At 41.9% G+C, this 14530-nt stretch overlaps 1 protein-coding gene across 1 annotated transcript in view; it reads right to left on the bottom strand.

The window, feature by feature from the left end:
• ctdp1 (CTD (carboxy-terminal domain, RNA polymerase II, polypeptide A) phosphatase, subunit 1) overlaps window positions 1–14530 on the bottom strand; it is a 322423-nt gene that overhangs the window by 254654 nt on the left and 53239 nt on the right. Inside the window, exons 6-8 of the mRNA XM_073050724.1 lie at window positions 10287–10377; window positions 7567–7733; window positions 4533–5648 (exon numbers count right to left, since the gene is read on the bottom strand). Coding sequence (XP_072906825.1) covers window positions 4533–5648; window positions 7567–7733; window positions 10287–10377 — 1374 coding nt within the window. The remainder of the gene's footprint in view (window positions 1–4532; window positions 5649–7566; window positions 7734–10286; window positions 10378–14530) is intronic.

The following is a 14530-nucleotide window of genomic DNA, read 5'->3' as shown; positions in this document are numbered from 1 at the left end:
CCTCTCTATTTCCAAGCATCAGCAAACGTTGATATACCCAATTTAATCACCCCCCCCCCCCCACACGACAACATCTTAAGTCTGCACCTCCACATGGTATAACTGAACCGCACTGTGGTCAAGGCAAGCTTGTTTTACAACATACACCCAGGATGAAAAAGAGTCGATGGTCCGTCTGGTTCATGCTGCTGTTTATGGTCCATCCCAACTCCAATCATTCCTCAGCATTTAACTCAAACATCTCGTGCCACCTCGCCTACGCCTTGTATTCTCTGAGCCATTAACTTCCCCTGCTTAGGCAGTCCATTGGGACTGAGAATGACTGGCTTCAATTCAGGCTTGTGAATTCCGAGGTGATCATTGAGGCTAATGTGGAAGGGCAGACCATCCCACAAATGAGCAGGAGATGCCTGATAGGATAGATGGACAGATACACCCGCGGATGTCTATCGACTCCAGCCTGCCTTCCCCTCCCCTCCCATACCTTATGATAACCTGCCTGTTATTTTCAGTCCAGCAATCACCTCAGACTTCTGTGTCAGCACACCCCATCTCCTCTCTTTATACCAGCCTCACTCAGTCCTGATGCAGAGTTCCATCCAAAATATCAACAATTCCTCTCCTACAAATGCTGCTCAACAGAGGTTCATCCAGCAGATTGTTTTGCTGGTCCATTTTTCAGGATCTGCAGTTTCTTGTGTCTTTCTAGATTGGGGGTATCCAACTTTTTTTTAATGCCATGGACCAATACCATCAAGCAAGGGGTCCTTGGACCCAAGGGGGAAGAACTGTTGTTCTAGGTGAATAGCTTGTGAGATGGGGTGCTACTTCACTCTGTACTCTGGGATTGATATTCTTCTTACCTTTTCAAATGCTCTTTCTCCACTTAGAGCAATCATGGGCAAGGGATTTCTGGTAGTCAGTGGGGATGTTTCATTCTACACCCCTCCAATGAGGATTCAAACACTTCCTTGAATTCGTTTTCTTCCCCCCTTACTTGGAATGCAAGTTCTGTTTCAAGAGTCCGCTGCAGGGCAAATGACTGCCTAATGGAGCCAACTGTTTGTAACTGGGACACCAATGTTGGTGATGTCATCTCAACCAGCATTCCAGTGAACTTGGACGATTTGGTGGAAACTGTGCTGATATCTTCTACGTACATAAGACATAATGAAGTTGAGAAAAATGAGAGGCGATGAAATAGGAAATAAGCCTGGCAAAGCAGACGCTGAGCATATACTTCTCACTGTAGGAGAATCTAAGACCAAGGGGCAAAGTTTCATATTACAGAGTAGGGGGTAGGGGGAAGAGAGAGACTAATTTAAAATGAAGATGAGGGGAGAATTTCTTACCTCAGAAGGTTGTAAATCTTTGGAATTCACTATCCAAACGGACAAGATAGATGGAATCCAGATTAATACCATCTGTATTTCATTACACTCCAAGCAGCATCACAAGAGGCTGGAACAATACACAAGATGCTGGAGAAACTTAGCAGGCCAGGCAGCATCTAGGAAGGGAAATGGGTAGTCAACATTTCTGGTTGACACCCTTCACCTAGACTGGTGACAGGTTCCAATTCAAAACATCAAGGGTCCAGTTCCCTCCATAGATGCTGCTTGGCCTTTCGAGTTCCTCCAGCTTTGTGTCTGTTGCTCAAGATTCCAGCATCTGCCATCACCGGTGTCTACAGGGATGCTTGTGACTTTTATGTGTTGCTTATTTATTGATAATGATTGACTGTCACTGGCTGAGCCAGAATTTACTGTATTTCCTCTCTCTCTAATGCCTGGAGAAGCTGATGGTCAAATGCCTTCAAGTAGTGACATCCTTAAGATAAAGATGCACACATAGTGCTATAAGATAGGGAGTTCACAACAAAAACAAGCTACTTTACATTTCCCAGTCATAACTTGGAAGGGAATGTTTCACTGCTGCCATTGTCCATTCTTGGTGGAAGGAGTCATTGGGGTTGAGAGGTTCTGTCAAGAGTGGCCAGGCCCAGAAACTGCAGAGCATTTATTGGTGGTACTCGGTGCATCAGAGATGGAAGGAGTATATGCCAAGGGCAGTGGATGGGGTAACAATCAAGTGCCCTGAAAGAGGCTGAGCTCTGAGTATAATTGGAGCCACACCCAACCAGACAGATAGGCAGAATCCCATCGTGCTCCTGGGCTTGTGGCATGGTGACGATGGAAAACCTCTGAGATGCCAGGAGACAAGTCATTTCCCCACAGGATACAGAGCCTCAAATGACCATAGTATTTTGTGCTGATCCTCATGAGCCCTTCAATGCCGATGTTTTACTACAACATGCTCTCTTTACAGTGAACTTCATTTATTCACCTGATGTGCATATCACAGCCAAGGCCAGAATTTATTACCAAACCCTTTTTACTTTTTGGTTTGTTATCAGAGGACAGGTTACAACATCCATATTGAATCATAGGAGTAATAGAGTATGAAAACAGGCCCTTTGGCCCAACTAGTCCACACCACCCATGGTGCCCACCAAGCGAGTCCCATGTCTTGAATTTGACCTGAATCACTCCAATCCCCTCCTATTCATGCATTCATCCAAATCATACATAAACCTCGTCAGGCAGGGACGGACTTCCTTCACTAAAGGATGAAGATTAGATGGGATTCTGCCACTTCACTCCCACATTACAGATCCCCAAGTTTACTTAGCAACCTGAATTTAAATTCTTCTGTTCTGCTAAGATCTGCATTAACACCACAAAGCTCCAAATACCGTCCAGCAACTCTACCATGTGACAATACATGTGCCTTTCAATAGGTAGAATCAGCCAACACTGCCCATGTTACATGCCCAATGCCATTGAGCATGGGGCTGTTTTCTCCAAGTACTGCTATAGTCTAATTTACCTATTTTTAGGTAATGAAGCATTACTGTTTTGAGGCACGTTATAAAGATTGACAATATATCTAAATATTGACCCTTCCTCTCCTTTTAAAAGCACATAATTTTTCTCTTTACAATTCAAAACTCTCAGCAGGACCCACTACCCTAGTGGGAGGATAAAGGAGTGATGCCAGGACATGGCAAGAGGGAGGGGAGGCAGGTGAGAAAGACCCCCTGTCAGTTCTCTGTTCTTACCTCCACTCACTCTGCACATTCCTGGAGACATTTTGGAACTGCAGCATTCTCAGGAGACTTGCCAACAATGGAGACCCAGAAGGCGATATCCAGACCTGGTGGCACTGTAATTTCAAATAGGAATGTCCAGTGGGCCATCAGGTCTGTTTGCACATGGAGCATCTCAAAAGATATTTTAGAAATAAATCATTTACAAAAATAATGCATCTCCAGTCAAAGGTGGGGGATCTACTTTTACACACAGCCTCAAATGAACTGCATGAAAAACTTCATGAAATGTCCCAAGTATTGACACTGTTTTCATCAACTTTCCACTATCCAAAGTTTAACCGTCTCCATAAGTTAAAGTACACCCAACTTCATCTTGCATTTCTGTTTCTTATTCAGACTCCTAAACCCCTCTTACATAAACTCTCCCATGATTCCTCCTCACCCGCTGTCTCCTTAAGTGTCTCCGCTCCCACTCTTTCAAACACTGGCACAGGCATCTCGGTTTCCCTCCTTGTATTTCTCATATTGCACTTCCCCCTTTCCAAGTCTTCTTCTCACTTGTCCCCACATAAAGAAAACACACACACACCACTCAGAATTTTCAAACCTTTAAACTGTTCACTCAGCAAATCTACTGTTCTTAAAGAGATGCTGGTCATAGAAGTTGTGTATTTGGGTGTTGCTGTAAAAGGAAGCCACTCTACCACACACGTCATCTTTTCCCATGTTGGTAACTCTTTCAAAACTCTCTCCAACCTACTTCCAACTGGATCATTCAAACTGATGCTCCCTAACGTAGACTGTCCACCAAAAACTGGCATCCAGAACTGCAATCCTCCAATCACTCCATGCTCCTCCAATCCTTGCCTCTTATACTCTCTCCATTGACCTCAATTCCTGGCTAGGCCTAGAGATCTGGAATTCCTTCCTTTCTTTCAAGATCACCCTTTAAGAACCTGACTTAGTGATCAAGGTGTTAGCCAGTCTTCCAAATATCCTTCTCTTTGGTTTGGCTTCAACCTCTCTCTCACTGCTCTCCTGTGAAGTGCTTTGGATGGTTTCCTCTTGCTAAAGGCATTACAGACAACACCTTTTTTTGCTAGTTTGCAAACATTAACCAGTGAAATAAGCGATGGCAACAGATGGCATATCTTTAGACACACAAACCCATGGTAAAAATCTAAAGCATTAGGATAGGAATGAAATTAATTCCCAGAACTTGCAGCCTACACAAATGTGGAACCACTTCACATAACAAAGTGCAGCACTGAGCCAAAAACAGCAAGCAGTCCATTACCTAACACTATTAACTATGAGAAGAGAGAGGCCCACCCCAACACATAGTGTTTAAAAAAAAAACAATCCTCATTCCTCCTCCAATAAACATGAAGCTCAACAAGGCAGACGACAATGCACTTACCAGGACGAGCAGCAACTAAGTGAGTTGTCCTGTTGGGGTCTTTGGGATTCAAAGATAAGGTTTTGCTAACCTTGGCTCCAAGGGCTGTGGCATGATACCACTCTCTTGTCTTTTCCATAGGGTAGTTTGTTGGGTAGAGTCCACTGAATATTATCCTTGTGCCTTCAAGTGTCTTGCTCTTCAGTTCTGGAACAATCTTCCTCAGATCAGGCACTTGCTTCTCCTTTTTGAGGTACTTCTCATACTGGGCATAATACTCTGTGTGGACATGGACCAGGATCATTTCCAAGTGAATCAAATGGTCGTCGTCATCTTGGTCCTCCTCCTCTTCCACGTCCATGCTTTGATCCAGGGACTCACCCATCGTTACTCCGGATTGTTCACTGTTCTGGGACTCAGTCTCAGCCTCTTTCTTATCAGTGCATCCGTTCCCCACATCGCCAAGCAAGTCCTGGTCAGCATCTGTCTCGGGCTCCAGGTCGGCTTTCTTATCCTGCGAATCCGACTCCAATAAATCAAGTACCTTCTCCTTCTCTGAGTGGTTACATTTTGTCTCTGTGCTCCCCTTTCGCTGTTTCCTTGTCTTCTTTTTTGCTGCGCCCTTCTCACTGTCTAGGCTCAGGGTGGGCGAGGGTGAGGTGGAGCCTTGTTTTCCTTCCTCCAGTTCACTGTCGCTGTCACTCGATAGGTCAAAATCGAGCTCACTGCTAGCTGCCTTTAAGTGGCTTTCACCTTCCTTGGCAGACTGCCCCGAGCTGCTGTCTGCCAGCGTAACGCCACACTCTGACAATTGTTCAGACTCTTTTGCTTTACCAGAAATAACAGTACTAGCAGTTTTTGTGTGGGAAAGACTGGTGTCACATAAAGATATCCTTTCATGTTCTTTGTCATGTAAAGCATTTGCACTAGGACCACATTTTAAAGATTCACTACATTTTAAGGATTCATCCTTTAGGATACTATTGCTACCATTTTGTTTCTTGGAACACTCCCCAAGGCCATTACTTTCTTCTTTTTTTTCCGCTCCTTCACTACACCTGTTGCTTGTACTGACGGGGTCTGTTGAAGTGGGCACTGTCTGCTCCAGTCCTTCTGTGGGCTTTGAAGAATGATTTACTGTGGAACACAGCAAGAAACAAAAATACCAAGATTAGAAACAATAATAAAATTAACAAAATCATTGCATAGAGCAGAACTAAAAACACACTTTCAATCAATCAATCCTCTCTAATGAGGAGACAAGACTGCAGATGCTGAGATCTGGAGCAAAAGGCAAACTGCAGGAGGAACTCAGTGGTCAAGCAGCATCCACGTAGCCAGATAGATGGTCTACCTTTTTGGGTCAAGATCCTGTTTATCCTGATAAAGGGTCTCGGCCCAAAATGTTTACTCTTTTCCATAATTGCTGCCTGGACTGTTGAGTTCCTCCAGCATTTTGTGTGTTCAGGTTTCCCCCGCTATCCGAAGGCAGAGCGTTCCTATGAAACCATTTGTAAGCCGAAATGTCATAAAGCGAAGAAGCAATTACCATTAATTTATATGGGAACAATATTTGAGCGGTCCCAGACCCAAAAAATAACCTACCAAATCAAAGCAAATAACACATAAAACCTAGAATAACTTGAACATATAGTAAAATCAGGATTGATATGATAAATATACAGCCTATATGAAGTAGAAATATTATATGGTGCAGTTTCACTTATCAGAATCGGGAAGACAGCGAGCCAAAATTGATTTGGAGAAAAAAAATCAGCACATACACGCACATACATGTACACGCATGCACACACAACTGCCTGCACAAGGCTTCACAGTCATGGTAGTCTTTCCCAGGGGTAAACACAAGTATAAAGTGGGTGACTTTTTTTCGTAAAAGCAAAAATCCTCTTTTGTTAGCAAAAACCCGTTAATTTTGTACTCATTCTCCAGGAACTTCCAACCTTGGTCTCATGATAGTGATGGAGGCCTGTTTCTATGCCTTTGGTCCATGCCAACCAAAATTCCCATGTAAGCCTGCATATATGCCTGCACTTGGCCCACATCTTTCTAAGCCTTAGACACAAGCACTGCAGATGTTAGACATCTAGAGCAATACACAGGTCCGTTCTGATGAAGGGTCTTGACACAAACCATCAACTGTTTATTCCCATCCATAAATACTGCCTGGCCTGCTGAGTTCCTCCAGTACATTAGGCGCATTGCTCCTTCAAAACTTTTTCTATCTATGTACCTCATTTAAGTACCTTTCAAATGTTGTTAATGTACCAGTCTCAAAAATTTACATTCCATACGCTGACTACCATCTATATCAAAAATCTGCTGCTCTGGATCCTATTAAATTTCTCTCCACTCACCCTAAATGCAAATAGGTAATTTGGTTTATTACTGTCATATGTACTGAGGTACAGTGGAAAAAACTTTGTGTTGCATGCCAACCATACTGATCCTTTCATCACATCAGTGCATAACCTATGCTCTTGAATTCTTGATTCCTAAAAAAGACATTCATTCCATCTATGTTCTTCATGATTTTATACACCTCTATACCAAATCATCCTTATTTTCTGATGCTTCATTCAATAATGTCCCAACCTTCTCAAGCTCTTTTCACCATTACATAGAAAAGATCAGAACCAAAAATGGATGCACAAACCGATTTTGATTCATTCTCAGAGTATGGGCCTTGAAAAGCAAGGCCAACATTTACTACCTATTCCCAAAGTTCTCCTGGACCCAGTGGCTTTCAATGATCATTCTAAAGGGCTGATAATATTCAAACAATTGCTGAGGGTTTCGTGTCACATACGGTCATGCAAATATATTGGATTTCATAATGTATATTGAAGAGGATTTTTTTTTAAATGACAACCCAGATTGGACAAGGGCTTTTAAGTTCTAGAATTTATTAACTGATTTTAAAGTCCATAGCGAAATTTAAACTCCAGTAACTTCAATATAACGTGGCTGTACCCTAGAAAGCTGTTTAAAAAATTGCAAAATCCTACAGCTGCCACACACACTTAAAACTCACCCCTCTTCTTCACTGGCACATCTTTAGATCCTGGCGGAGCATTGATATCTCCAGTTCCTTGAAAATAGGTGTATTTTTTAACCAATATTAAATTTGGTGCAAACTTCCAGACGTCTTCCCGATCATCAATGATGCAAACCATCGAGTCACCACAAGGAAAAAGATTCCTAAATTGATGAATTTTTTTTAAAAAAAAAGAGAAAACCAAAATATAAATACAATTTCAGAGATGCTGGTAATTTGAAAGTGATCAAAAACAGAAAATGCTGGGAACTCTCAGCAATTCAAATAGCATCCGTGGAGTTTGTAACAGATCTAATACTTTAGATCAGAGGTTCTGATGAAAAGTCACTGAGCTGCAACTGAGCAGTTTCTCCTTCCATAGATAATGCTATATCATCTGAATATTTATAATGTATAAACACTACGTAAATGTTTAAATCCTCCATTTATTCCCTAATCCAGTTTTATAAAACATCAATTACACTGGACAACTAAGAACTGACAGAGCTTGAGGAACATTACTCATTACTGTCTTCGTGACATTTCATGTAATACTTAGCAACTCTAGCACTTGCAATGAACAAGTTTGCTCATTGCAGGAAGACCCAGCATATCAAATCTCTGCTTTGAACTGTAATTCTCCAGACCAAGCCACTTCCTGGTGCACTTGCTCCAGCCCAAATCAGTCCTGTAGTGTGACAACCAGAAATTCAGATTTTAACCCCCTTCAAGACAGTCTGCAGCTTTATTATTTCTATCCATCAATTAAAACTGTAGAAGTAATTATATATTTGAAACACGCCCTTTTTGAATACTGTTTGCTTCAGTGAGAACACCACTCATTTTTCTAAACTTAAGGAAGCACAGGCTCAATCTGCTTAATCATTTCTCGTGTGACAAACAATACAATTGTATTTCTTTGGTCTACTGTGAATGCCTGCAAGAAAACAACTCTCAGGTGACATATACCACACTTTGATAATAAACTTACTTTGAATTTTGAACAAATGGACCATCATACCAATCAATATGGTGGCACTTTGCTGCACTCCCTCTGTTATACATGCATGCTTCTTTACACCATACACTGTATTCTAAGTGCAGTTTCCCAGTGCTCTATGTATCTTGAGTAAAATATGCCTTTGGTATTCAAATTCTCCTGCAATACAAGCCACTTAATTTTCCTTTTTTTTTGCAGAGGAGATTCACCAAGATTTCAAGCTGTCAAGTTTATTGTCATGTGCACAAGTATGATGAGGTACAGGTATAATGAGAAACTTGCTTGGTGCAGCATGACAGACATGTAGGTACCGACAACACACAGATTATAAATTATGCATAAACTACACAAAATAGTAAAGATAGAATTAAAAAAGACGATGCAAAAACAAAAACTTAGGGCAAAACAGAGACAAAAATCAGAAAGGAATCCTTAATAGTGCAAGTGGTGGTCTACAGCATTCCATTGCTGAGGCTGTGGTAGAGTTGTGCAAGTCAAAGCATTTCACTCACGAGGAGAATCTTGAGAGTCTAGGCCTCTTTCCCCTGGAACAGAGGTGGTTAACTGGGGAAATGATCAAATTGTATAAAGTTAAGATGAATAGAGAGATGGGGCAGACGCCAGACCATCTTTTTCAGAGATAAATAAAGCAAGCAGACATAGATTTAGGGTATACTTAGAGGGGATCTGAAGGGAACCCAAAGTGTGGTGAGTACCTGCAATACATTGCCTGTGAAAGTGGCAGAAACAGGATCACTCACTGTATTTAAGAAAGGTGGAGGAAGAGCACTTGAATTGTCTGGGTTAAAAGACTATGGGCCAGGTGCTGGAAGATGGAATTTGTAGAGATGGACAGGGTTGTCTTGGTGGGCTGAGTGGCCTGTTTCCATGTAGTATGACACCAAGACTCTCTAAATGCTTGCTCAAATACACACCATATTTCAACGACATTCAGCTAGCTCTGAACAAAAACATCTTTCAATTTTTCTCTCTGTGCCATCTACTTGCTGTAGTGCAGCAACTCACCAAGGCTTCAAGTGATACTCCCAAACCCACAACCCTCTGCATTTGCTCAAAAGGTTAAAGGCAGCAGGCAGACAGGAAGAGCAGCAAGCACCACTCCAAGACATCGAAATACAACAGCGCCTTGTGCATCTGGTCAAAAAATCCCCTAATTCCATAGCTCTCTGCATTGTGGAAGCACCTACACAAGGCGACATCTCAACGCCATGTTATCAATAAAGGACAGCTAATTGATGCTGACACTCCCAGAGAGATTATAAAAGTGCTACAGTTTATCTGCTCAGTGATGTCCCCAACTCTTCCTCTATCAACAGCAAATTTCAAAATCAAATGTAGGGGAAAAAAAGCAAATTATTTTCCTGCAATTCAATTTAGCCACCCCACAATAATTTGAATTGCCCACAACATTAAAGGTGGTTATCAAAAAGATATCTGCAATTAGTACCAAAGTAGGTCACAGTTTTCCGTTCTATTGTTAATTTCTTAAACAAGCACAGAAATTAATTACCATCTCAATGCCATGACTTGAATTCCTCAATAGTATGCCCTGTTTTATGAAGAAGATTTATTTTTTAAAAAAGGGGGGGGAAAAAAGAGGCTAGTTTCCTGGATGTACTTGTTGAACTGACTATTGGTTAACATCTGAACCAAATACATACAAATAAAGAGCTTAAACACTTAGCACAGTACTCACCGTAGATTGCCGGTTTTAGAATATGGATCAATGCACTCATCTCTTGATAAAATTCGATGGGAAAAAAGTTTCTTTTCTGGATCCAGAAACCCTGTAGTTTAAAGAAAAGAGAAACAGGAAGAAAATGAGATGGTATATTAGAGATACTAGAGTCAGAAGCACAGGCCATCAACAGGTTAAGAACACCCAATATCCCCTGCATACGAACAAGCTCCCATATGATTAAATTTAGCAGTCTTACACACATGCATTTCCATGGATGGCAAAACGAGTTTCCTTTCTATCTCTGCACCTACAATTATTTTGGTTATACGTGACAGAAGTATGATTCCCGTACTGGGTGATCTTCATGCATTTTCTGGCTTATGGACAAAATTGACTTGTGGATGTCTGTAAAAACAGAACTCACTCATTACTCAGGAGTACTGTTAATCCTTACAGGCTGAAGATTGACTATTTTGGCCTGTGAACTCAAGTACTTGATCTTAAAAGTGCAATGTTGCAGAGGCAGGAAATCTGTAATTAAATTAGATTAATATTAGCAAATTATGAAAATTTTCAGGAGATCAGACGGTGTGTTGAGAAGGAAACAGTTAATGTTTCCACTCACCACCAGTACGCCTTCTTTGTAATTAAAATCATCCATTCGTAAAATACAGCTCAAGTGCTGGATGAGAACTTAAACCAAGAAATAGTGTTATCTCTTCGAAACACAAGAGATTATAATTGCTAGAATCTGTTGGAGGAACTAACCATCTTCCCTCCCTGGTCACTGTTCTGATGCAGGGTTTCAGAAAGAAATGTCCACAATTCCTTTTCCTCCATAGATACTCCAGCAGAATGTTACTCAAAGTATTTCACCTTAAGACAAAGAACAGAAAAGCAAAGGAACAGGCCCTTTGGCCCATAATGTCTGCACCAATGATTATACCAAATTAAACCAAATCCCTTCTGCCTGTACATAATCTATATCCATCTGTACCCTGTGCATTCATGGGTATAACAGCCTCCAAAATGACACTACCACATTTGCTTCCAACACTACACCAGGCAGACCGTCCCAGGCACCTATTACTTTCTGTGTAAAAGAAACTGACCTGCACATCTCCATTAAACTTTTGCTCTCTTGCCTTAAATGCAAGTCCTCTAGTCTTTAAATCTCACCCCTGGAAAAAAGATGAAGACTCTATCCCATCTTGTCTCACAATTTTAGGAGCTTCAACTGGATCTTTACTTGGCGTCCAACTCTCCAGAGAAACCTTATTCAACCTCTCCTTACAGTTCATAACCGTAATTCCAGGCAGTGTCCTGGAAAACCACTTTTGCGGTCTATATTCTTCCTGTAAGGGGGCAAACAGAACTGTGCACAATACTCCAAGGGGAGGCTAACAGAAGTTTTAATTAGATACTACCTGATTTCCCTCTCTATACTCAATGCCCTGTAATTATGTCTGAATCAACTTGAAGTATCTTTAAAGTAATTAAGACTTCATAAAATGAAAAGATCTTAACTATTTTGCATTATCTTAATTGCAAATCCACTTCCCCCAATTTCACGTACAAGGAAACAACTTGCATTTGTACGGTGCCTTTTACTTCAAAGTGTCTCCACCTCTTAGTGCCAATTATATCCTTTCCGAGGTATAATTGTTCTAATTGTAGAATCAAGGTAGCAATACGTGCACATCATTCTCCATAAACAGCAGCATAATAATCACTGCACAGTCTATTTTGGTAGGATAAAATGGATCAGCATATTGAATACCGTTATAGAGTCTTAGAAAACTACAGCACAGAAACAGGCCCTTCTGCCTATCTAGTCCATACTGAATCATTTAATTTCCCTGGTCCCATCGACCTGCGCCTGGACCATAGCCCTGCATACCCCTCCTATTCATGTACCTATCCAAACTTCTCTTAAATGTTAAAATCAAGATCACATCTACAACTTGCACTGGCAGCTTGTTCCACACTCTCACCACCGTCTGAGTGCATTTCAGCTTCATCCTTAACCCATGATTTTTCGTTGTAGCCTAATCCAACCTCAGGGTAAATTGCAGCAGGCTTTTTCCACTATATATACCAGTGGTCCCCAACCTCCAGGCCACAGACCAGTGGTTGGGGACCATTGATCTATACCTATCATAATTTTGTACACCTCTATCAAATCTCCCCTCAATCTTAGACCATAAAACCATAAGATATAGGAGCACAATCAGGCCACAAGGGCCATCAAATCTGCTCTGCCATTTCATCATGACTGATCCAATTTTCCTCTCAGCCCTAATTTCCTACCTTTGTCCCATATCCCTTCATGTCCTGATCAATCAAAAATCTTTCAACCTCTGCCTTAAGTATACATAAAGACTTGGCCTCCACAGCTGCTTGTGGCAAAGAAATCCACAGATTCACCACTCTCTGGCTAAAGAAATTCCTCTTCATCTATGTTCTGAAAGGACACTCCTCTATTCTGATACAATGTCCTCTGGCCTTAGACTCTCTGTCCATAGGAAACATCCTCTCCTCATCCACTATCAAGGCCTTTCACCATTCAATAGGTTTCAATGAGGTCATCCCTCATTCTTCTGAATTCTAGTAAATACAGGCCCACAGCCATCAAATGCTCTTCATATGACAAGCCATTCAATCCTGGAATCATTTTTGTGAACCTCCTTTGAACCCTCTCTAGTTTTGGCACATCCTTTCTAAGATAAGGGCCCAAAACTGCTCATAATACTCCAAGTGAGTCCCCTCATCAGTGCTTTATAAAATCTCAAACATTATATAACAACACACACAAAATGTTGAAACGTCGACTGTGCTTTTCCCCATAGACGCTGCCTGGCCTGACGAGTTCCTCCAGAACTTTGTGTGTGTTGCTCAGATTTCCAGCATCTGCAGGTTTTCTATCAAAAGTTGCATACTTGCCTTTATATTTCAGTCCTCCTGAAATAAATCCCAACATTGCATTTGCCTTCCTTACCACAGACTCAACCTGCAAATTAACCTTTAGGGAATCCTGCACAAAAACTCCCACCATCTCTTTGCACCTCAGCTTTTTGTATTTTCTCTCCATTTAGAAAATACTCAAAACCTTTCATTTATTCTACTAAAGTGCATGACCACACACTTCCCGGCACAGTATTCCATCTGCCATTTCTTTACCCTGTCTCCTAATCTGTCTAATGCCTTCTGCAGCATCTCTATTTCCTCAAAACTACCTGCCCCTCCAGTCATCTTCATCTCGTCTGCAAACTTTGCAACAAAGCCTACAATTCCATCATCCAACAGCCAAACAGAAAAGGCTCCCTTCATTCCCACTCTTTGCCTCCTGTCAACTGACCACTGCTTTATCCATGCTAGAATTGTTCCTGTAATAGCAGGGGCTCATTGCTTGTTAAGCAGCCTCATGCGTAGCACTTGTCAAAGGCGTTCTGAAAACTCAAGTACTCTATGTTAACCAATTCTCCTTTATCTATCCTGCTTGTCGTTTCTTCAAAGAATTCCAATAGATGCCTGCCTGCTTGTTGACCATCCCTCACTACATCGAAGACTGCATTGCTGCTGCTTCCTGCACCGACGTTGAACTCATCGACTTCATCCACTTTGCCTCCAACTTCCACCCTGCCCTCAAATTCACCTGGTCTATTTCCGACACCTCCCTCCCCTTTCTCGATCTCACTGTCTCTATCTTTGGATCCAGCTTATCCACCGGTGTCTATTACAAATCTACGGAGTCTCACAGCTACCGGGACTATACCTCATCCCACCCTGCTACTAGTAAAACTGCTATCGCCTTCTCTCAATTCCTCAGTCTCTGCTACATCTGCTCTCAGGATGAGGCTTTTCACTTCAGAACTAAGGAGATGTCCTCCTTTTTCAAAGAAAGGGGTCTTCCTTCCACCACCATCATTACTGCCCTCAACTGCATCTCTTCCATTTTACACACATCTGCTTTTACCCCATCCTCATGCCAGCCTACAGGGCTCCTCTTGTCCTCACCTACCACCCCATCAGCATCTGTCCCCAGAACCTAATTCTCCAAAACTTCCATCACCTCCAATGGGATCCCACCACCAAGTACATCTTTCCCTCCACCCCCCCCCCCCCCCACCACTTACTGCTTTCCGCAAGGATCGTCCCCTACATGACTCCCATGTCCATTCATCTCTCTTCACTGATCTCCCTCCTGGTACTTATCCTTGCAAGAAGAACAAGTGCTACTCCTGTCCCTACACCTCCTC

The sequence above is a fragment of the Hemitrygon akajei genome, chromosome 1 (assembly GCF_048418815.1).
Source record: "Hemitrygon akajei chromosome 1, sHemAka1.3, whole genome shotgun sequence".
Lineage (NCBI taxonomy): Eukaryota > Metazoa > Chordata > Chondrichthyes > Myliobatiformes > Dasyatidae > Hemitrygon > Hemitrygon akajei.
This window is presented reverse-complemented; position numbering and strand designations above follow the sequence as displayed.